The sequence below is a fragment of the Piliocolobus tephrosceles genome, chromosome 15, assembly GCF_002776525.5.
Source record: "Piliocolobus tephrosceles isolate RC106 chromosome 15, ASM277652v3, whole genome shotgun sequence".
NCBI lineage: Eukaryota > Metazoa > Chordata > Mammalia > Primates > Cercopithecidae > Piliocolobus > Piliocolobus tephrosceles.
In genome coordinates, this window is record NC_045448.1 from 104,904,094 (window position 1) to 104,928,784 (window position 24,691).

The window sequence follows — 24,691 nt, forward strand, 5'->3', positions numbered from 1 at the left end:
TTGTCCTCTTGCTCAACTCTATCTTTTCTGTTGACGACTTCCCAGGAGGAGACACTGCTCCAGCCAGGCTGGTCCCCTACTGACCTCTAAGCACACCTGGCTCCTGCCAGCCAGCGGGCCTTTGCAGGGATTCACTGTCACATACTCTCACAGGCATACTCACACCCTCAGTGTCCTCCCCAAATCTAGCCAAACCCTACCATTCCTTCCTGGCATCATATTCAGTCTCCTCCCTGTGGCCTTCCCAGCCTCTCCGCAGCCCTCTCACTAGCTCCCTTCCCTCCATCTCATTTGCACCGGATGCCTCGTTTTGCATTTTGTTGGGTAATCACAGACTGCCTTGCACTTTGAGCTATCTTGTAAGTGTACGTTTTCTCTCTCCAAGTATATTATCTGTTACTGGAAAAAGCTTTGGCTTGTAGAATGCACATACCACAGAATTCGGTGCTTTAGGAAATATTAATACTAAATGAAATGACTTCCTCTGAAAGTGTTACCAAGAAATATTGCATTACAGGCCAGACACGGTGGCTCACACCTGTAATCCCAGCACTTTGGGAGGCTGAGGCGGGCAGATCATTTGAGGTCAGGAGTTCAAGACCAGCCTGGCCAACATGGTGAAACCCTGTCTCTACTAAAAATACAAAAAAAAAAAAAAAAAAAAAAAATTAGCCAGATGTGGTAGTGCACACCTGTAATCCCAGCTACTTGGGAGGCTGAGACGGACGACTCACTTGAACCCAGGAGGCAGAGGTTGCAGTGAGCCAAGATCACGCCACCATGCTTCAGCCCGGGTGACACAGTAAGACCCTGTCTCCAAAAAAAAAAAAAAAAGAAAGAAAGAAAGAAAAAGAAAGGTTGCATTATAACCTACACTAGCTTCATAAGCTGTTTACCAATTTGATTTACTAGTGAGAGGAGGTTCTGCTCTAAATTTCTGCTTTTGAAGCTATCATTACTAATGAATTTTTTTTTTTTTTTTGTATTTTTAGTGGCAAGACTTGGAATAGTATTTGAGTATTATGTCATTTGGTTTTAATTGATGAATGAATCATTTGAAAATTGTGGAGATTTTGCAATCCAGAGTTAGAATATGTAATTACCTACAAAGAGTAGTAAGGTATGGAGCCAGGAGCTTGATGTGTAAGTTTAGATTTATGAGATCTTAAGAATATAAAGCTGCTTTGTGGCTGCCCTTGCTGATGTGGGGAAAGAATAACACAAATGTAGACAGCTACAGATAATTCCATAGAAATATGTTTTGTTTTGCTTTTAGAGACAGGGTCTTGCTCTGGTGTCCAGGCTGGAGCACACTGGGGTGATCATAGCTCACTGTAACTTCAAACTTCCAGGTTCAAGTGATGCTCCTGCCTCACCTTCCCAAAACACTGGGATTACAGGCATGAGCCACAATGCCCAACCAAAAATCATTTTTATTAGTAATTGTCAACTTTTTGTCCCATTTTAGCAAAGCTGAAATAGCTCCTTGAGGTTTGTCTCCTCTCCTTTCCCCTACTCACTCTCACTCTTAAGTGAGGTTCTAAATATTAACAACAACAACAAAAAACAATTGAGGCCAGGCGTGGTGACTTATGCCTGTAATCCCAGCTACGTGGGAGGCTGAGGCAAGAGAATTGCTTGAACCTAGGAGGCAGAGGTTGCAGTGAACCCAGATGGCACCACTGCACTCCAGCCTGGGCTACAGAGGGAGACTCTATCTCAAAAAAGAAAAAAAAAAAAAAATTAAGAGGAAGATATGGAGATGTAAGTGCCACAAGTAATGTAAAAGATAATAACCAAGGCCTAGAACCATCCAAGTTGGGGATGTACCAAAAGAAGTACGAAAACTCATATGGGACCAGACCTATGAACTTTGATGCATATTTAGCGTAGCATGGAGGAACAAGGAATGAAGTCTCCAAACCATTAGGGGTTAGAAAGAGGGCAACAGAAATCAGAGCAGCTATGCAGTTCTGAGCTGTGTTGATTGGCAGTTGTCACATGGGTTTGATACAATTCTGTATGTAACTGTTTGCTCACTTACTCCAAGCCAGTAGCAGTTTGAGAAAATAACTTAAAAAAGAAGTATTCTATTTCTTTCTTCTCTCAGCTTCATTCACAGGATTTTAAAAGTCAGAGTTGGGTTTCTCAAAGTGTATAAACTACATGACAATGCCATTTTAAAAACAAACTATTGTTTAGGAAGACACTGTATTAACTCTGTTGATCAGGTGGAAAAGTTTGGAAAGGCTTTGAACTATGCTGAAGCAGCGTTGTCGTTTATTGAGTGTGGAAATGCAATGGAACAAGGCCCCATGGAATCCAAATCTCCTTACACGATGTATTCAGAAACAGTAGAGCTCATCAGGTAAGCACTGTGTTTTCTTGCTGGATGAGGGGAGGAGGTGAGGTGTGTGTGGAAGTACTATGGAAACAGAGAAAAGAATGTCAGCCTGGCCGGGCGCGGTGGCTTACGCCTGTGATCCCAGCACTTTGGGAGGCCAAGACAGGCGGATCACGAGGTCAGGAGATCGAGACCATCCTGGCTAACACAGTGAAACCCCGTCTCTACTAAAAAGTACAAAAAATCAGCCGGGCGTGGTGGCGGGTGCCTGTAGTCCCAGCTACTCGGGAGGCTGAGGCAGGAGAATGGTGTGAACCCGGGAGGCGGAGCTTGCATTGAGCTGAGATCGCGCCACTGCACTCCAGCCTGGGTGACAGAGTGAGACTCCGTTTCAAAAAAAAAAAAAAAAAAAGAATGTCAGCCTGCACCATCCCCCCACCAGGAACCAATGTTCATCCTCCAAAATAAGAGGGTAAGGTTGTGCAAGGCACCTTGGCACACCCTGCCCCGCTGTGTCCTCCGTGAGCAAGAGAGCAGTGGCTGTAGCCCCCGACTGCCGAGGGAGGAGGCTGAATCTGAGTGGGCTGTGACGTGCCTGCTCCTCCCAGCTAGGAAGTGGCAGATTTTGAGCCTATTTCAGCCCTAGGCTGCTTTAAAAAAAAAAAAAATCTGGTTCAGGTTAGTACCATCTAAATCTTACCTCCATCAGTAAATACTTCTGGAGTATTTAATGAAAGAAGATTCGGGGGGATTTTATGGAAGGAGAACCCATCTTCTATCTGCTCTCAAAACTGGCCGTGGGCACCATCCCCCAACCTGGGTTAAGACCTGTGAGCAGACGTGTCAAGGCATTCGATGGGAAACACTCGTCCTCCATGATGCAGACCTGGAAAGGCACCTCCATCACGCCTCTGTAATGAACAGTTCAGGGAATTTCATCCGTTAGCCCTACTGAGCACCTTCATTGTATGGTGTATGTTTTTAGCCAGTGTCACTGCTTGACATAATGTCTGATATCCACAATGAGAAATAATTCTTCTTAAAACGAACTTTTAAAGGTTTTTCTGATTCCGGGGTTCTGTGCAATTGAAGCTGAGACATTTTCCATGTCCCAACATTCTGCATGGAAGATTTCTAATCATCTTAGGATGTGATCTTTTTGGTCTACGTTGGCCCAAAGATGCTACTTGGTGTTTTACACGCCACTCTCCCTCAGCGAATAGTTTCCAGCCTTCAAAACTGTCATTCCAACATCAGAGAACACATCACCTCCAAAAGCATTTTTCAAGAATGTTTTAAAGTCAACACTGCCCATTTTTCTTAATAAAGTATTTCTACTAAATCAATATATTGGGGAATCCTTTATACTGTCTTTTTATCTGGCACATTACTTTCAGCAGTGATGAAATAAAAACAGCAAAGTAAAAAGACTGGTAAAAAATACTCTAAGAGATCCTCGATCCATACATTCCTTCCTCAGAACAAGGCCCAGCCTCAGATGTTTATTGGCAGGCAAGGGAGGAAAGTGGGAGAAACTGGACAGGGACAAAGCTGGAAAGATGCCCTAGAGTGTGAGTGCCTTGAGCACAGGGATTATTTTGGGTTTTGTCTGATTTGTTCACTGGGAATCCTCGGCCCCTTGAACATTTTCTGGCACATAGTATGTGCTTAATAAACAATTGAGGAATCAATGAATAAGCAAGCCATAGGGGCTGCTGTGAACTGGAGTAGCATGACCTGCTTAAAGGCATTCACTCTTGAAAACTCAAACAAGCAAGCCCAAACAAACAAAAAACCACGCCAGCCAGATAGACCGTCAAGGAGAGGGTGCTGGGGTACCACACCCACTGCGCCCACTGCTGGAAGTAATCTTTCACGGGTAGAGAACGCTGTCCACCTTCTAGATACTTCAGAATGAATAGAATCACGTAAAATACAGAGAAAATGAAGACAAAAAGACAAGTTTGGCTCTTTCTTTTTTCTTTTTCTTTTTCTTTTTTTTTTTTTTTTTTTGAGACTGAGTTTCACTCTTCCTGCCTAGGCTGGAGTGCAATGGCACAATCGTGGCTCACCACAACCTCTGCCTCCCGGGTTCAAGTGATTCTCCTGCCTCAGCCTCCCCAGTAGCTGGGATTACAGGCATGCGCCACCACATCCAGCTAATTTTGTATTTTTAGTAGAGACAGGGTTTCTCCATATTGGTCAGGCTGGTCTCAAACTCCTGACCTCAGGTTATCAGCCTGCCTCGGCCTCCCAAACTGCTGAGGTTTTAAGCATGAGCCACCACACCTGGCCAGCTGTTTTTTCAACCTACGTTAAAAAACAGCATTAATTGACCAGGCACACTGGCTCACGCCTGTAACCCCAGCACTTTCAGAGGCCAAGGCGGGCAGATCACAAGGTCAGGAGATGGAGACCATCCTGGCTAACACGGTGAAACCCCGTCTCTATAAAAATACAAAAAATTAGCCGGCGAGGTGGCGGGCGCCTGTAGTCCCAGCTACTCGGGAGGGTGAGGCAGGAGAATGGTGTGAACCCGGGAGGCGGAGCTTGAAGTGAGTCGAGATTGTGCCACCGCACTCCAGCCTGGGTGACAGAGCGAGACTCCATCTCAAAAAAGAAAAAGAAAGAAAACAGCATGAATTACATCCACACATTGCCCACCGTGCTGACCTTCCTCTCCCCTCCTGAGACACCGAAGGGCCTGGAGCACTGGCAAGGGGTTCTCACCACCAAAAATGACCTAGCCCAGGATGTACACTTTGTCCCTACAGACAAGAGAATTCCCTTCTCCACCAGGGAACTCCAGATGGCCAAGCAGGCGTGGGTCGTTGGAGCACTGTCACCACAAGAGCCCAGCCTGGTGACCCTCTCTTCCCACCCTCCCGCTCTCCGCAGGCAGCACTATCAGGGACGAGCAGAAGCCCCAGTGGCACCAGATCAACCACACAGACTAAAATAGTATCAGAAAGGCCCTGAAAATTAAATTATAATTGGAATCACAGTCCCCAAAGTAGGCTAGAGCCTTCCTGCTAGACTTAAACAGGGTGGCTGGATTTAAAATAGGACTCAGAGTCTCCTAACCTAATGGTCAAAATGTCCAGGATACCACAGGAGCTCCCTCATCATACCAAGAACCAGGACAGTCACCGTTGGCATGAAAAAAGATGATCAGAAGACCTCAATGCAAAGATGAATCAGTTGCTGGAATTATCTGACAAGGATTTTTAAAGCAGCCGTTGTAAAAATGCTTCAATAAATAATCACAGTTATCACTCAACAAACAAAAAATAGAAAATCTTTTCAAAGAAGTGGAAGTTACTCTAAAAAGAACGAAATGGAAATTGTGAAACTGTAGAATTTGATCATATAAACCCCAAAAATGGACTCAGTAGTAGAGTGGAGATGACAGGAGAGAGTCAATGAACTTGAGGACAAAAAATATAATTTACCCAATCTGAGCAGTAAAGAAGAAATAGACTGAAAAAGCTAAATGAATACAGCCTCAAGCACAATAAGAAAAGATCCAACATTTGTGTCCTGGAAGTCTCAGAGGAGAGGAATAGAGAGTGGGACTGAGAGAGTATTTAAAGAAATAATGGCTGAAACCTGCCAAATTTGTCAAAAGACATAAACCTACAGATTTAAGAAGCAGAGAAAAACCCAAATAAGATAAACCCAAAGAAATGCATGCAAAAACACACCATAATTACATTTCCAAAAACTAAAGACCAAATATCCTGAAAGCAGCCAGGGAGAAATGATAATTATCTGTGGGGGAGAATCAATTCAAATGACAGCAGGCTTCTCTGAAACTATGCAGGCTGGGAGGGAGTGGCGTGACAGTTTCCAAGGGTTGAAAGAAGGAACTTTCAAGCCATGAATTCTAGAGTCGGTGAAACTATTCTTCAAGAATGGAGGGAAATAAGATATCCTCAGATTTAGGAAAAGTACACGTATTTGTCTCTAAAAGACCCACCCTTACAGACTGACTAAAGGAAGTTTCTCAAACAGAAAGAAAATGGCAAAAGAAGGAATATGGGAGCACTGGGAAAGAAAGAAGAACAGACACATGGATATGTACAATAAACTACTCTCCTTATGAGATTATAAAGCAGGTTTGAGGATTGAAACAAAAATTATACCAGCAGGCCAGGCACAGTGGCTCACATCTGTAATCATAGCACTTTGGGAGGCTAAGTTGGGAGGATAGCTTGAGGCCAGGAGTTTGAAACCAGCCCAGACAACATAGTAAGACCCCACTGCTACAAAACAAACAAATAAAAACTAAAAAATTATACCACCATCTGATACTCAAGACAATGCTATTTTTAAGTGGGGAAGGTAAAGGTATCTAAATTGAAGTAAGACTTCCATACTTCCATACTCCCCAAAGTGATAGAATGTTGATACCAATCAATTACATGTAAAATGTAAAACCCAGAGCAACTACTAAAAATTATGCAAAGAGATAACGCTCAAAAATGCTACAAGTCTGCATGTTGTGGAGATAGTGCGATGGTAACAGTAGGTTCCTTGAGCAATTTACAAGCCGGCCCGCTATCGCAAGAGCTTCACAAACACTGTCTTAGTTAATTTTTACAACAATGTTATGTGGTTGGCAGTATTAGTCTTATTTTATAGGTAAGAAAATGGAGACTTAAATATGTTCATACATTTGTCTAAGCTCTTACAACTTGTAAGTCGCTGAGCTGAGATTTGAACCTAGGACAGTCTGATCATTATACCTATTGCCTCAGCTCTCTCAAGGAGTCTACATATGTAATTTGGTATGTTGTTGGGAGAAAACAATAGCCACAGTCCCCTTGGTTCAGAAAAATAAATGGAATTAAGTGCAGTCCATAAAAGCCACTAGTTTCTCTTCGCACCTGTCTGTAGAAGCAAATAGAGATTAAAGGTGTACTCAGGATACTTACATAGCTGTCAAAAGTTACATAACAAAGAAAGGAGGGTAAAACTAAGCATTCCTCTGCATACCCAGGGTGGAAATTCTTCCGGAGGTAAGCACAGAAGGATGGAACTTCACCTCCATCTGTCAGACACTCAGTCATAAATCAAAATTTGGAAAAATGGACATGTTACCATATACATGAATAGTTCTTGAACTGGTATCGCTCCCGACAATCTGTAGCATTCGAACTTGTATTGTTAAAGAGCAGAAAGTAGCTGTTCTAGTCATCACAGTACTGTAACACTTGGGAAAATGGAGCAGCACCAGCTAGCTTTTAAGAAAGAATTATCAGCAAGTACTATGCAAAGCGAAGGATCAGGCAGGGAGAACTCCCATCATAGAAGTTCTGTTACTAAGAAAGCTTGTTTTACAATTGCTTGGCTTTTTATATTTTTTTTTTCTATTCCTCCTCCTCCTCCCTTTTTCTAAGGTATGCTATGAGACTAAAAACCCACTCGGGCCCCAATGCCACACCAGAAGACAAACAACTGGCTGCATTATGGTGAGTGCCCCTCTCCGCTTAGAATAGCAGCGCCAGCCTCACATGCCGTCACTGGCAAACCAGGTGCTGAAATGCATAGTGTTTGCCCAATGTCTTCTAACATACAAAGCCCCAGAGCAATTCTAATGACCTGGGAAAGTCCAGACCATTTTTTGCTGCCGTACTATACATGATCTGAATTCACAGTGATTGAAAATCTACAGGCCTCCCAAAGTGCTGGGATGACAGGCACGAGCCACCGTGCCCTGCCTAATTTTTGTATTTTTAGTAGAGACAGGGTTTCACCATGTTGGTCAGGCTGGTCTTGAACTCCTGACCTCAAGTGCTCTGCCCGCCTCGGCCTCCCAGAGTGCTGGGATTACAGGCGTGAGCCATCGCGCCCGGCACAGCCACTTACTTTGAAAATGATGCCACAGAAAAAAGGGAACGATGGGGTCACCTATTGTTCCTTTACCTGTCAGCCCTTCCTTACTCATCAGTAGGTGGAAGGCAGAGAATGTTGATGGAATACATGTCTATCAAGCAGTGAAATAAAGACAGTTGAATTAAAAAATAATAATAACAGCCACAGACACAAAAAAGGTCTCAGATTGTTACCTGTCCTGGGTTTGGTTTGCTAGGAGGAGATGGTGTCATTGTACCCAGAATGTTCACATTCTGGAGGTCAGCATGAGATCCCAGTTAGCAAGTAACTGAGTGAAGAGCTGAAAGGCAGAGAGGATACGTCTCAGAAACGCCTTTTGTGCCCCTTTCAAACTTTAAGTCCCGTATTGGAATAATACACTAAATGACAATAATATTATTATATAAGATAGAATACTGATGGAAGTATACAAAATATTATAGGAAACAATAAAATGATGGCACCCATTCCCAGCGTAGTGTTTTTATTGTTTATAAAGTACATTCATGTTTGTGACTTTAGTGGAGCTGGTTATAGTTCAGTAAAGTCAGGTGGCAGCGCGGTCCCTTCCGCAGAGCGGGGCTGGCCCGGGAAGCAGTGAAGGCTGCGTGCTAGAGCTACCTCGCGCCTCTCGTGGAGAGACAGTGCCCTCTCGTGGTGAAAGAGGGAAGCGGCCAGCCTCTGTGACCCAACAGGTGATTCCGTCATGCTGTAAAATTACCTAGTGGCAAATGTATTTATGGAACACCTTCTTGGAATGTTGAATTCTGTTTTTGGACAAAATGTGTTCACTCACAGACATTATATGCAGATAGAGAAAGATTTCCTATATAGAAACAAGGTTTAGTTATTGAGTGCCTTAGAATAAACAACAAAAATGTCTAAGTCTTGTTTGCGCAGGACGCACTTAGCCGCTTCTGGGCCTGTTTCTCTTTTCGCCTGCAGTTACCGATGCCTGGCTCTCCTGTACTGGCGGATGTTTCGACTCAAAAGGGACCACGCTGTAAAGTATTCAAAAGCACTAATTGACTATTTCAAGGTACTGTCTAGTGAACGAGCGGAGTTGTTCCTTAAATTCAGTTGTCTCCCTGTCAAGGTCATTTGTGGAGCACCTGGTAGCACCATTGCTTTGGGGCTAATGCAGGTCACCTCTGGTCCCCAAGCTAACCCAATTGATGCCACCCTTGTGGCTTTCAGGACTCAGAATGGGCCTTTGAGAGCCCATCTAATGTATCTCCCTGCCTTGTCCAAGTGTTTTTGTCTTTATTTTTATTTTGTATTTTTGGAGATGGAGTTTCACTTTTTGTCGCCCAGGCTGGAGTGCAAGGGCGTGATCTTGGCTCACTGCAACCTCCGCCTCCTGGGTTCAAGCGATTCTCCTGCCTCAGCCTCCAAAGTAGCTGGGATTACAGGTGCCCGCCACCACACCTGGCTAATTTTGTATTTTTAGTAGAGACAGGGTTTCACCATGTTGGTCAGGCTGGTCTCGAACTCCTGACCTTAGGTGATGTGCCCTCCTCGGCCTCCCAAAGTGCTGGGAATGCAGGTGTGAGCCACCACGCCCAGTCTTGTCCAAGTATTTTTATGACTTCAAGAGAAAGAAGATCCAGTTACTCTTTCCAGTGTCCCAGGAAATTCATCTTTATAGCTAACATAAATTCCTCGTGCTCACTTAGAGCTTCTTTTCCTTAGAAGTAACCCCTTAGAGCCATTCCCTCTTAGCTGGTCTCTGGTAGCTAATTTAATTTTTAATAGAGGCGTTATTTAAAATGGTAGGAGATGGCTTGTTGAAAGCAGTAGATAGCAATGTGTAGCTAGAGGGATAAAATCGCAAACCATGCCACCTTTTATTTTTCTCAGGGAATGAAATTATTTTCACTGGGAGAATAAATTTTTTAAAGCCTTCTCTGATGTACTGTTGTGAGGTTGACCTTACATTAATAATTCATTTGAGATTTCTGGGCCTCTTCTCTGTTTGTCTATAGAAACTAGCAATTATGCCATCTCTATCTCCAACAGCCCTTTGTCAGATGCACAACCATCATTTGAGATCTGTTCATGCCCAGCCTCCTCTAGAGGTGATCTCTAATGGCCAGGCTGTGCTGGGGGTTCCTGAGGCACGTTCAGCACACTGCCTTCTAATTGTCCATGTAGAGTAACCAGGTGCTAGGCCGCGGACATCACTTCCTCGGCCCGCTGACCCTCTGGTGTCGTCAGGACAAGAACCAGCACTGAGCCTTCCCTTTCCTTCAGGTGCCTAACGTCAACATCAATAGTGCTCAGAAATCCAGACCGTAAGAGCTAGTACTAAAGAGAATTATTACAGTCAAGGAAAGTGCTTGAATAAAGAAGGAAGCTGAATTCCGTAGGCAGCCAGGAGCTACAACAAACTTTTAAGGAATGCAAGTTCTTAATATTCTCTGCAGCCCACGAATACATACAGAATGGGTAGAATACACACCGGGCCTGGTGGCAGGTGCCTGTAATCCCAGCTACTTGGGAGGCTGAGGCACGAGAATTACTTGAATCCAGGAGGTGGAGGTTGCAGTGAGCCGAGATTGCACCGCTGCACTCCAGCCTGGGCGACAGAGTGAAACTTTATCTCAAAAAAAAAAAGAAAAGAAAATCAGAGTTTCTCCTCCGGGAGTTAATGTCATTTACCCTTCATCAAAAGCTATTTTTAAAATTTTTTTAATTAACCAACAACAAATTGCATGTGCTTATTATGTATAATGTGATGTTTTGATATATTTATACATCGTGGAATGATTAAACCAAGCTAATTAACATATCCGTCACCTCACATACTTACTGTTTTGTGATGGGAACGTTTAAAATCGATTCTTTTAGAGATTTTCAAGTATACTATACATTAGTATTAATTGTAGTCACCATGCCTTACAGTGGATCTCCAGAAACTTACTCCTGATAACGGAAACTTGGATACAAATTCAAGGGCTTTGTTTTGTTTTGTTTTTTGTGTTTTTTTGAGTCCTGTTCTGTTGCCCAGGCTGGAGTGCAGTCGTACGGTCGTACAGTCGCACGGTCATACAGTCGTACGGTCGTACAGTCATACGGTCATACAGTCGTACCGTTGTACAGTCGTCTGGTCGTACCGTCATACAGTCGTACAGTCGTACGGTTGGAGCTCACTGCAGCTGTGAATTCCTGAACTCAAGCAGTCCTCTCACCTCAGCCTCCCAAGTCGCTGAGACCACAGATACACGCCTCCACACCCAGCTCATTTTTTCGTTTTCTGTAGACATCGAATCTCCTTGTGTTGTCCAGGCTCTTCTTGAACTCCTGTCCTCCAGCCAGCCTACCGCCTCAGCCTCCCAAAGTGCTAGGATTACCAGTGTGAGCCACACACCCAGCGTCAAGGGCTATTTAAATGCTACTTTGAGTTCAGAGACCATGAAATCTTTAGGTACCCAAGACAATGTGGCTATATGTGTTTTATCAGTACAGAGCTATCTCTAAAACAAAGAACTTTGTTCCTGCCGGTATTTCTTCAGCATAGGACTTAGTGGTAGAGGAAGAGAATTCAAGACCTCTTTTTTTTTTTTTTTTTTTTTTTTGAGATGGAGTCTCACGCTGTCACCCAGGCTGGAGTGCAGTGGCACAATCTTGGCTCACCCTAACCTCCACCTCCCAGGTTCAAGCGATTCTGTCTCAGCCCCCCAAGTAGTTGGGATTACAGGCATGTGCCACCACACCCGGCTAACTTTTTGTATTTTTAGTAGACATAGGGTTTCACCGTGTCGTCCAGGCTGGTCTCAAACTCCTGACCTCAGGTGATCCACCCACCTCAGCCTCCCAAAGTGCTGGGATTACAGGCATGAGCCACCACCTTCTTCCTCCATTCAGTAGCCTTTACTGGACTGTTTCTGCAACCCCCAAGCCTTTCTCCCTCCCCTTCTGTCCTTAGTGTTCTCATATCCAGAACATCCATTCTATAGATCACGTTCTCAGTACCATGGGATGAAATGGAAACAAAGCGATCAGTCTAGTAGCACCAGCTTGAGAAAGGGGTCAGTAACATTCCGTCAGGAAAGGGAGGATAAGCTCCCCCATTCCGGAAGGTTTCCTGATTCTCCTCATGAAAATAATTGTATTTCCTGAGACAGGTAAAAGTGGCATGGTTTGCAATGCTGTCCTTACGTGTACGTCTTGCCATTGTAGCACCTCAGAGTTCTGACAGGCCATTTCTTGCCGTTTTAATAACACCCGCACTAAAACCAGAAAAATCAGTCACCACTCCATAAAGTCCTTTCTAACCAAAAGAAACATGTTTTCTCTGGAGAACCAGGCTGAGGCTGTTTTCTTGTCTCTGGAAAGGAAAAGCTCCCATCAGCATCACAAAGACCGCTTTCTTCTTTCACAGTCCTGTGAAGGCATGATTAGGTTCTGACAGGAAATCTGACTGTGCATTGAGCAACTTCCCTAACTAGAGGCCAAACTTTTAAATATCGATGCAAGCACCTGGCTTGTGCAACAGAACTTCCTAAACCAGAATATTCAGATAAGCCAGAATGTCTGAACATCCTGTCAGTTATGGAAATATATTTTAATCAATTCTTTTAGGAATATGCAATAGCAACTTCCTTTAAGAAGAAATACTTTTAAACTTTCTAAGTTAAAACAATGTAATCTGATGTCATGTATTTTCAGGCACTAAGTAAATGTATGTCGACTGTTTCTGCAAATATGTCCTACTTTTAAATATAAAGTATACAAGGGGGGATATGAGGGAGTTCCTGCTCTTTTTTTCCTTTTAAGAAAAATTAATTTACAATGAAAAAATAAGGCTCCTTCAAGATTTAACAGACCCTTGGGATTATGACTTATTGTGGTACCTAAAATTTGTACATAAAAACCCAGGCTGTGGGTGAAGCCCTTCACTTACCTCACTGAGGGCTGATGCAGGCACCTTGTTCGTGCAAAATAACTTCTAAATCGGAATATTCAGATGAACTAGAACTTTGGAGTATCCTGTCTGCTAGGGAAATACTTTTAAGTATATTCTCTTAGGAATATTCAAGAGCAACTTCCTTTAAGAGAAATACTGTTAAGCTTCGGAAGTCCAGGCAGCTTCCCTGACTCTCTTCGAGAAAAGGAACAGAGAACTGTGATGGAGACTTCCCAGGCCCTGTTTCTCTGAAGGTGCCTTTCTCCTGCAGTGTCTGCCTTTGCTTCTCTCTGCAGTCACCTGAAGACACGTTCGTGTCACCTGTTTCGCCTCACACAGATGGCACTCACTGTCACTGTTGTTATTTTCTTGCAGAACTCATCTAAAGCCGCCCAAGCCCCATCTCCGTGGGGGGCCAGTGGAAAGTAAGTTCACTTTTCCAAAGTCAATGCCGTAAGCCAGACAATGCATGGTGCTGGGCCACCGCACTTTGCATTCCGTTCCCCAAGGGGCTGTCCTGCCTCGCTTGCTCCCGACCTCGCCACTCTGGTTTTTCTACCTCTCCCCTTCCAGGAGCACTGGAACCCCATCCCCCATGTCTCCCAACCCCTCTCCCGCCAGCTCCGTGGGGTCTCAGGGCAGCCTCTCCAACGCCAGCGCCCTGTCCCCGTCGACCATCGTCAGCATCCCACAGCGCATCCACCAGATGGCAGCCAACCACGTCAGCATCACCAACAGCATCCTTCACAGCTACGACTACTGGGAGATGGCGGACAACCTGGCCAAGGAAAACCGAGGTGAGTGCGCCCCGCAGGGAACCAGGAGCCCACCTGATCGGGGCAGCGGTGGGCGAGTTTCCATGGCCTCTTGAAGGAGAAATAGGAGGAGTTGTCGCCAGTGGTGGGAAACCCTTCCTGCCCTGTCCCTGACCGCAGGCCCTCCAATGCCTTGGTCTCCCTCTATCCATATTGGAAGATGGTGTGAGACAGACCCAGGTGCAGGTATAAATACGCACACCTACACTTTTCCCTTTAGCCAGCGGGCTTCTCGAAGGGAGGAACTACATTGTATTCAAGTTTGTATTCCTAAGACCTAGCCCAGTGCCTAGAACAGGTGGAGCTCTGAAACACTGAATGAATGAATGAATGAATGAATGAATGAATGAATGAATGAATGAATGAGAATGTTACTAACTCTGAGTGCCGGCTGCTTACAGTTGAAAAGAGCGTTTTATGTGTAAGCTGTATTTCTTTTTGAATAACATTTGTTTTTACTAATTATAAAAGTAATATAAGGCAGGGCACGGTGGCTCACGCCTGTAATCCCAACACTTTGGGAGGCTGAGGCGGGCAGATTACCTGAGGTCAGGAGTCCAAGAGCAGCCTGGCCAACATGGCAAAACCCCGTCTCTACTAAAACTACACAAAATTAGCCAGGCATGGTGGTGCACGCCTATAATCCCAGCTACTCGAGAGGCTGAGGCAGGAGAATGGCTTGAAACCGGGAGGCAGGAGAATGACTTGCTGAAGGCAGAGGTTGCAGTGAGCCAAGATCATGCCATTGCACTCCAGCCTGGGAAACAGAGCGAGACTCTGTCTCAAAAAAAAAAAAAAAAGCCAGACACAGTAGCTCACACCTGTAATCCCAGCTCTTTGGAGGCCAAGGTAAGCGGATCACGAGGTCAGGAGATCTAGACCATCCTGGCTAACACGGTGAAACCCTGTCTCTACTAAAAATACAAAAAATTAGCCAGGCGTGGTGGCGGGCGCCTGTAGTCCCAGCTACCCAGGAGGCTGAGGCAGGAGAATGGCGTGAACCCAGGAGGCAGAGCTTGCAGTGAGCTGAGATAGTGCCACTGCACTCCAGCCTGGGTGACTGAGCGAGACTCCCGTCTCAAAAAAAAAAAAAAAAAAATAAGTAATGCATATTTACCGTGGCTACATTTGTAAAGCACAGAAAACTTCAGAGAAAACAACTTTTAAATCATCAATAATCTTTTTTTTTTTTTTTTTTTTTGTGAGATAGAATCTCACTCTGTTGCTCAGGCTGGAGTGCAGTGGCATAATCTCAGCTCACTGCAACCTCCGCCTCCTGGGTTCAAGCGATTCTTCTGCCTCAGCCTCCTGAGTAGCTGGGATACTCATATAGTTGTATATCCTTTCTTCATTTGACATTATATCAGGCATTTTCTCATATCACTAACTAGTTCAAAAACACCCCTTATGGTGTTTCTATGATAATATCCTGGTACATTGATTATATAGTCACAAAGCATCCTGATTTCTCAAACCATTCCCCTGTTGTTAGACATTTATGTGCCTTCCAGTTTTTTTCCACTGTGACAAATAATGTTGGGATAAATATCCCTACATAAGTCATTGTTCATATTTCTGGTTATTTTCTTTTTCTTTTCCTTTTTTTTTTTTTTTTTTTTTTTTTGGTTTGAGACAGAATCTTGCTCTGTGGCCATGCTGGAGTGCAGTGGCATGATCTCGGCTTATGTCAACCTCTGCCTCCCGGGTTCAAGCGAGTCTCCTGCCTCAGCCTCCCAAGTAGCTGCGACTATAGGCATGTGCCACCACGTCCAGCTATTTTTTTGTATTTTTAGTAGAGGCGGAGTTTCACCATGTTGACCAGGATGGTCTCGATCTCTTGACCTCGTGATCTGCCTGCCTCGGCCTCTCAAATTACTGGGATTACAGGCATGAGCCACCACGCCTGGCCATATTTCCGATTATTTTCTTAGGAGGGAGTTGTGGAATAAAATCTGGGGGTCAACAGGTATACATTCTCTGAAGATGTATATTGTTCTCTATATTGACATATGCTGTTAACTCTTCTCCCGAAAGATTATACTAATTTATTATTGTCCCTGCAGCAGCAGGTAAGAGTGCAAATCTGAGTTCACTTTCAGCTCATGAAATGCAAATTATGTTCCCATGATAGCATGGAGGCATGAGAGCTCCAAAGTCAAGAGCAAGATGTTCAGGATGAGATGAGGAATGTGTGGCAGAGTGCATGAGATTGTAAATAAACCCACATAGTACATACCAGAGAGACTCCAGCGAGAATGCCATGGGGGTCAGAGGCTACAAAGAGGAGCTTGCTAGAGGATCTGGCATGGAATCATGGAACAGGGCTTTGAAAAGCACTTCGATTTTGGGGGGCTGAGGTGGGTGGATCGTCTGAGGTCAGGAGTTCGAGACCAGCCTGGCCAACATGGTGAAACCCCGTCTCTACTAAAAATACAAACATTAGCCGGGCGTGGTGGTGCTCACCTGTAATCCCAGCTACTCAGGAGGCTGAGGCAGGAGAATTGCTTGAACCTGGAAGGCGGTGGTTGCAGTGAGCCAAGATCGCACCACTGCACCCCAGCCTGGGCGACAGAGCAAGACTCCATCTCAAGGAAAGAAAAAAAGAAAAGCACTTAGCAGTTGAGTGACTGAAATGGGTGGGGTGGGTGTCACCAGTGGACAAAACAGAAAGGACAAATGTATAGAAATACACATGTGGCCGGGCGCGGTGGCTCAAGCCTGTAATCCCAGCACTTTGGGAGGCCGAGACGGGCGGATCACGAGGTCAGGAGATCGAGGCCATCCTGGCTAACACGGTGAAACCCCGTCTCTACTAAAAAATACAAAAAACTAGCCGGGCGAGGTGGCGGGCGCCTGTAGTCCCAGCTACTCCAGAGGCTGAGGCAGGAGAATGGCGGAAACCCGGGAGGCGGAGCTTGCAGTGAGCTGAGATCCGGCCACTGCACTCCAGCCTGGGCGACAGAGCGAGACTCCGTCTCAAAAAAAAAAAAAAAAAAATACACGTGTCCAGTTTGGGAGACTATGAGCAGGCCAAGCTCCAGATGGCGCTGCCAGCTACCTGCTAGATGTCTCCTACCAGGGGGCTCAGTGCCAAGGGTCCAGTGCAGACTTGGCATTGTTCCCCTGCCCCTACCTGCTCCTCCTCCTCTGTTCTACCCCTGGATCCCTGCCCTGGCCAACCTCCCAGCCATCTCCCCATCCCTGCCCCAGCAGGTCTTCATTCAACATGTATGTGAGGACCTTTGAGACACTTCTCCCAGATACTTACTCCCGAGAAGTGTATTCAGTGACCAGCCATGACAGTAGAGTAGCCATAAGAATGCGTTTGCCTCTGCCAGCCACTAAACTGTGATCTTAGAGTCAGCAGAGCCCACATGATTCATCCCGCTATCTTCCCCTATCCCCCTGCACCTAGCAGAGTGCCTTGGTACATCATAAATATTTGTTTGTTTTTGAGGCAGAGTCTTGCTCTGTGGCCGAGGCTGGAGTGCAGTGGCACAATCTCAGCTCACTGCAACCTCCACCTCCCGGGTGCAAGCGATTCTCCCACCTCAGCCTCCAGAGTAGCTGGATTTACAGGTGTGCACCACCACACCTGGCTAATGTTTGTTTGTATCTTTAGTAGAGACTGGGTTTTGCTGTGTTGGCCCAGCTGGTGGCGATCTCCTGACCTCAAGCAATCTACCGGCCTCGGCTTCCTAAAGTGCCGGAATTACAGGTGTGAGCCACTGTGCCTGGCCACATCGTAAATGTTTGGTGAAAGGGCAAACCTAGGGAATGTTCAAAAGCTAGAAGGTGACTTCAGTCCACATGTCTCATGGCTCATCTCTGATTTGCCGCTAGAAACCTAGAGCCTCAGCCCTTGGACTCACTCCAGGGGCTCAGCACATGCCCGAATTGAGTGCAGGGTGAGGGATGACAGAGCCACGCTCACATTCGGGAGTGGGAAGCATTACTGGACTAGGAGAATGCAGCCAGAGGATATGGATTGTCTTTGCGATTTGGCTAAGCAAATACTATTCATTTGACTTAGAAATGGCAGATATCATGTATTTATTTATTCGGATATAGGATGAGTTCCCCACACTTGGGTTTTATTTTGTTCAAAGGAATGCTAAAGTACCATGATGGACCAGAGAACCCTTGATTTATATAGAGACCATGAATGCAATTTTTTCTCATATCAGTTGCTCAGGGTAGCACACCTCGCATCTGTGGCATTCTTAACGACTCTCTCTGTCCCCTAGAATTCTTCAACGACCTGGATCTGCTCATGGGGCCAGTCACCCTGCACAGCAGCATGGAGCACCTGGTCCAGTACTCCCAACAGGGCCTGCACTGGCTGCGGAACAGTGCCCACCTGTCATAGGGACCTCACCCTGGAGCCAGATCGGGCTCTGGTCTCCACAGATGGCTCAACACTTTTGGACACTGTGCTACTGAAATTCCCAGCCACAGCATTTATCAGACTGCGGTGAACATTTCCTCAGCATTGAACAACGGTCTTTTGCAGGGCATGTGTGTTTGTGTGTGTGGGTATATAAGAAGCCACCTATGTATGTGTGTAAGAAACACAGCTCTTCAGAACACACCTTCTTTGTCTAGTTTCCATAATCCCAGGCTAGACAAAGTGACCAGAGGTTTCTAATTAGAAGAAATACACACATACACACACACCATACTCACACACAATCACAGACGCACACTTTCTATTCCAGTGCTAAACCATGACTTCTTAGAAAATTCAACCAAAATCTCATGGGTTAGTTAACCAGGTGCAATACAGCACACCAAAAGCTTGACTGCTGGTGAAGATAGACCTGCTCTTATACTGTTGATTACTTTCAGTATTAATATACTCTTCCCCAATTATTTTTTGATCGGTATATATTAATGGGTAATTGAGTAATGAAAATAAGCCAGATATTTTTGTGCCAGAAGTTTCCTAGATTGCATGTTACCAAATACCCTGCTCTTCCTCTAATTCCCTTCTAAATCTGACTTTATTGTCAGCTAAATGCATTCCAGGCAAACGGATGGACACTCACAGCGCTTCCCAGCCCCACCTCCAAGTAGTATGCAAATGGCACTGCGATTTAGCAAAAACTCGGCATCTTTGAAAGTTAACAGACGCTAGAGCAGCCGTGCCTGTGTGTTGGAGCTCAGTTAGGAGTGGAAGTTTTCTGCACCTGTGATAACAAGCCCACCAGCCACATGCATTTCTTCTTCCTGCCACTGTGACTCGGTGGCTGTAGAGCCACATGGCATTTGTCAGCCAATCTGTTGCAAGTCTTTTCTTTCCAGCAGTAGCTTTCTTACAGATTTTCTTGGCTAAATGAGTCCATTACCTAGACTGTCCCTTCAGTAGGAGCCCGAATCCTTTGCTTACCAGGCTGAAAGCTCTGAAAGCTCTTTGCCGTGCTGTCTGATTCTCTCGCTCCTCATGCAGAGTGTGCCACTGCAGCCCTGTGATGCGTTTTGATTTGGGGGCGAGTTTTCAGGCTTTGATTAGCAGGCTGCTTGCAGCGCGGACCACAGTTCTTTTCTGGAGCAGCAGCAACCAGAGCCTCTTCTGTGTCCTGTGTGTCTGGTATGTTTACACCTTGCTCTGAGTTTTTCTCTTGTTTTCTTTTTTTAATTAAGCTTACATTTTAGTTTCTTTGACATCTTGTTTACAGTTTTTGTCTGATGTTTTTTTCTTTTATAGTGTCTTATGCCCTAGATTTAGTCATCTTGTTAAATATATTTGGATATGAAATCTTGGCAGAAAAGAAAGTAACTCCTGAAAAAGAAGGTCTATCTCGCCACACTTTAAAAACAAAAATAATGTCCTTGAGGCCTCTTGCTTGATAAAGTTGCACCAGGACGGTCTGAGAAAGGCAGGCGGTGCAACATATGGAGCAATCCGTTTTTTCAAGGTGATGACGGCACAAAATACTTAGACTGGATGCTGGTCTCTATACTTTCACTGATATTCTTTCAGGTTGGGTTGTACTGTTAACATTTTTGTCAGCCTGATCTGTAGGTGGGAAATAAGATCATTGTGATTCCCTAGCTCTGAGCACTGATTCAAAATTGTATAAATGATTGAACAACTTAGATGATTTGAAATAAATTGAAAACAGCAAGTAGAGGGCTTGTGGAATTTGCATTTGGCTTTGGCCTTCAAGCATTTGGAAATATTAAGAGAATTTCCATTTTACATGTCTCCAACTAGGGTGCTTCTTACAACCCTTTCACTTTTTTTTGAGACAAGTTTCGTTCTGTCGCCCAGGCTGGAGTGCAGTGGCACGATCTCGGCTCACTGCAACCTCTGCCTCCTGGGTTCAAGTGATTCTCCTGCCTCAGCCTCCCAAGTAGCTGGAATTATAGGCATGCACCACCACGCCCAGCTAATTTTTGTATTTTTAGTGGAGACTGGGTTTCGCAGTGTTGGCCAGGCTGGTCTCAAACTCCTGACCTCAGGTGATCCACCTGCCTCCACCTCCAAAAGTGCTGTGATTACAGGCGTGAGCCACCGCGCCCGGCCCTTTCAACTAATTTTCACAATCTCATCCTATGTAGGAAGCTTGAACTCATCCTATGAGTTCACAATCTCATCCTATGTAGGAAGCTTGAACCTAACTTAAGAAATTTTGAGTCATTTTTTTGGAGGACTGAGACTTTGTTCTACTTACTCTTGAAGAATCCTGATGAAATATTCAAACACATAAAGGGAAGGCCCTGGAGGTCTGTCCTGCATCCCTGGAGAGCTTCTCTGCTCTTGCCTACCTGGAAAGTTGCAGGCTTTGTTGTGGCATCTGTGTGATGAGCTTCCCTGTGAAGCCCCATTTGACAGGTGGGCCAGCAGTGTTTTATCAGCACTCTGATGGCCCACGTTTCCCAGGAAAACTTCTTGAAACTTACCCTTGTGGGCAGTGGTCAGAGCATGCAGTTCCTATGACCGTCTCTCGTTTCATCTGTGGAGCACAGCAGTTTCTGTGGGGTTTGGCATAGGTGACTTTGGTTGGAAACCATCCTCCGATTGTTGCTTGTGAAAGTCATTCATAACTTGTTCCTTTTACTTAGTTTTGTTGTTGCTGCTGTTGTTATTGGTTTGTCTGGTTTTGAGACCGGGTCTGGTTCTGTGGCCCAAGCTGGAGTGCGGTGGCGCAATCATGGCTCCCCGCAGCCTCAAACTCCTGGGCTCAAGCGATCCTCTGCCTCAGCCTCCCAAGCAGCCGGGAAGATAGGCACATGCCACCACACCCAGCTAATGTTTTCTTCATTTTTTTGTAGAGATGGGGTCTCACTATGTTGCCCAGGCTGGTCTCAAACTCCTGGGCTCAAGCGATCCTCTGGCCTTGGCCTCCCAAAGTGCTGGGATTACAGGCATGAGCCACCATGCCTGGCCTGTTTAGTTTTGTTTCAAGTTGAAATATCTTTCTTGTGTTTTCTGATTAGAAAGGTAATACCTACTCATTGTAAGAATTCAAACAGTGCAGAAATGTAGAAAGTAGAAAGTGTAAGTCCCCGGTTGTCCCTTCTGCCTGAGACAACCACTGCTCGCAGTTTGATGTATACCCTTCCAGAGACTCTCACATTTAAGCAAATAATTGTTATTACCACATCTTTTTCTTTGAAGACGTACATTTGCCTCCGAAGTTCAACCCAAGTTCAGCTGACCAGATCCTTCCATGACCTGAATGGATGCTATCCTTGATCACAATGTTCAATTGCCTTTGAAAGAGAGTAGCCCAGGTATATTCCTGATCAAAATTTGGCATTTTTGATGATACTGCTCTACACAGATCAGACTCACGTGCAGAGTCGTGCCTGGAGAGAGAGGTTTGGTTAAGACAGAGATTTCTGGAAACATTCAGATTGCAAATGGAAACTTGAAACCCACGATCTAATGAGGAATGTACTGGAAAAATAATCTGAGGAGTTGACAAATTGTGTACTAGATTGAACACATGGAATGCAATGCAATGAGACTTTCTGCACTAAAACTTCTCCTAATATGTACAACAATGATACGTGTATTATATAACAGTGACGTGTACATTTCTGACACCCATACATAATAGACACAGTTTGTATAAATGCATACATTTAAAAATATATATGTACAATACAGCTAACATAAAACTGTAGTACGCCTGAAGGATATTACTAGTGCCTAATATTGAGTCAAAGTCACTGCGTGTTCGCATCAACTTGGAAGTGCAGTAATTGTTATAAAATTAATCAGTGCAGCCAACATTATTTATGAATCACATCTTTGAAACTGTGCAGTAGCATATACATATATATTTTTAAATAACATTTTTCACAGTTTTCCAGAGTTACTGTTGAAATCTGCATCACCAAAAAAAAAAAAAAGCAAGATTTTTTTAACAATGTAGACACTCTTCAGACCCAGTAATCTGCGTGTGATTTCTTATTTGTAGATTCCCAAGAGACTTTAGCAGTCACCAGCCTTAATGCATGTACAGGATATTATTGTGACTTAATTTATCTGCAGTTTTTAATCCATGTGAAATTGGAATTTATAAACGGACTTGGATTAAATATGTCTGCCTTTCTAAGGTTGCAAATGTTACATTAAATGACTTATGTTGTAAATGAGAGAAGTTGAGTTGTACGTAAAAGACGTCCACCAATTTCTATGAATATTTTTACAAGGAAACTTGAGAATCAAAATACATTCAAGTCAGTTTTTCTGGCTCCCACTTTATAATCTCTTTAAAAGCAATCTTTTTGTTTCATAAATGGCTTAAATGTAGCTCCCACAGATTATCAGTATGAAGTCTGACATTTTTCATGGAAAAAAAAGTATGTTTTTCTTCATATATAAATAGTTTACTGTTTGTCTTTGCTGTTTCCTGATACATACACATACACACACACACACACGCACATGCATACACATATGCACGTGCACACTCTCCAGTGTCCCAGTGAAGGCTCAACAGGAAGCTTGAGAAGGTCATCTCAATGGCCACAGGGTTCCTCTTCAACCAGTAGCCCTGGGATGCCTCTTTGCTTGTCATTCTTTAGTGTCACAAGTTGCTTCCACGACTTGTGTGCAGTCAGGGAACTGCACACAACTGAAACCAACATGGTGGAATCATGTTTGCAATATTTGGTTGAGTAAAATAAGAGAATTTTGAACTAAAGAAGACGGAGGTATTCAGACCAGTGGCTTGACATGAAGTATCCCCTATGTGGGAGGGTATGTTTGTTAACCTCCTTTTTAGCCTTATCTCCCTCCCTTTTCCTTATCCTCCTCCCCAAACTGAAGAAGCAGAAACAGCAACAAAGACAAAAGCCATCCCTTCACCCGATCCAGCCCATATCCTTAGGTTCAAATATCCTTTGTCTTTTTCCCACTATACCATCTGACACAATTCACTCGTGTCTAGAGAGAAAAATGCAGAAAGGGTTTGTTTGCAGATGGGCAGTTCAGATGAGTCCTCGTTAACCAAGCAGAGGGGTGCAGAAGAAGCCTGACTCAGGGTCACCATGGGAAACTCCTCATCCCAAAGATGGGTGGGACAGGGACTTGACTTTGCTTGACCAACCACTGAGCTTGATACTCTTTCAGAGGCGGTTTGTGCTAAGAAACACCCAGCAGTCTTTCAAGAACGTTCTCTTCTGCAGCTTTGCCTGCTACACAGCTGAAGTCTGTCCTTATAAAAATTATATTTTTAAGAAGTAATAACGTTTTCAAAGAAACCCGGATCAAGTGGAATCTTGAAATTTTTTTAATGAAAGGGGAAAAACTACCTTACCACATAAACTACACTTGCAGCCATTTGGAACCAGAGTTTATGTCCTCGTTTTCCCGTTCGCAGAAGAGCACAGTTTTTCAATATCACAACTTCCAGCAAATAGCACAAGAAATGTTCAGACTTGAGATTTGTGTTTCTTTTGTCCAGATTATTCTGTATCTGTCACCAAAGGGGTTAACTTGTTTGCTTGGCATGAGGAAAATTATAAACTCGGTTCTCAAACTAATTACATCTGACCACGGTTTTGGTTTGTATTATTTTAATTGGCACTCCGAGGCAGCAAGGGGTAAATTTTGGGTCGGCTGCAAGGGGATTTAGGTTCACAGCTCTTACTTACAGTAATGGGAATCAAGGGATTAAATCTCTGTGTGTTACTTTGAAAATCCACCTCTTACAGCCAATCTTACAGACATTGATCTGAGGGTTGAATTCAGGGCACTAATTGCAAGTCAACACAAGGGTCAGCATTTCTGTTGAAGCCCCGGGGTATTGATGTAGCCTGAAAAGCTGAATCAAGGACTTGGGTTTTGTTTTGTTTTGTTTTGTTTTTTTACCCATTTTTAAAATAGGAAAGCTCATCCAGAAATACTTGGATCTAGACATGATAGAACATAGCACCAATGTTTAGGATTTTCAGAGTGCTGTTGGGTTATTAAAATAATATCGATGTTCTAGTTTCCTTATCATTGCTTTTGCAATTTTCCATGAAACAAAACTGAATTTTCCCGGGTATTCAGGATCCCTTTATTTCTAGATGCCCACAGGAGCAAAAAGAAAATACTCAGCAGCGAGGAATGTGCGTTACTTCACTAAGCAGCATTCCGTCCACAAGAGCCAAGGATATCTGACTTTTCGAAGAACATTCTTAGAGTCTCCCATCTTACCTTCATCTGTAGCGTGAGTGATTACAAAGCCCAAAGGAGGGCCACGTAGCTGAGATGTCCGTAATTCTAAGCGTGTGTTCTAAGTA

The 24,691-nt window shown here is 44.3% G+C and overlaps 1 protein-coding gene across 3 annotated transcripts in view; it reads left to right on the forward strand.

The window, feature by feature from the left end:
* AFF3 (AF4/FMR2 family member 3) overlaps positions 1–24,395 on the forward strand; it is a 630,275-nt gene extending 605,880 nt beyond the window's left edge. For 2 of the 3 annotated variants that reach the window (XM_023211385.2, XM_023211387.2), the window contains 6 exons: positions 2,232–2,368; positions 7,747–7,818; positions 9,167–9,260; positions 13,506–13,555; positions 13,704–13,927; positions 18,193–24,395. In XM_023211385.2, the coding sequence (XP_023067153.1) occupies positions 2,232–2,368; positions 7,747–7,818; positions 9,167–9,260; positions 13,506–13,555; positions 13,704–13,927; positions 18,193–18,314 (699 nt within the window). In that variant the 3' untranslated portion in view covers positions 18,315–24,395. The remainder of the gene's footprint in view (positions 1–2,231; positions 2,369–7,746; positions 7,819–9,166; positions 9,261–13,505; positions 13,556–13,703; positions 13,928–18,192) is intronic. The other variant, XM_023211386.2, reaches the window with a different exon arrangement.
* The last annotated feature ends 296 nt before the right edge of the window (positions 24,396–24,691 follow it).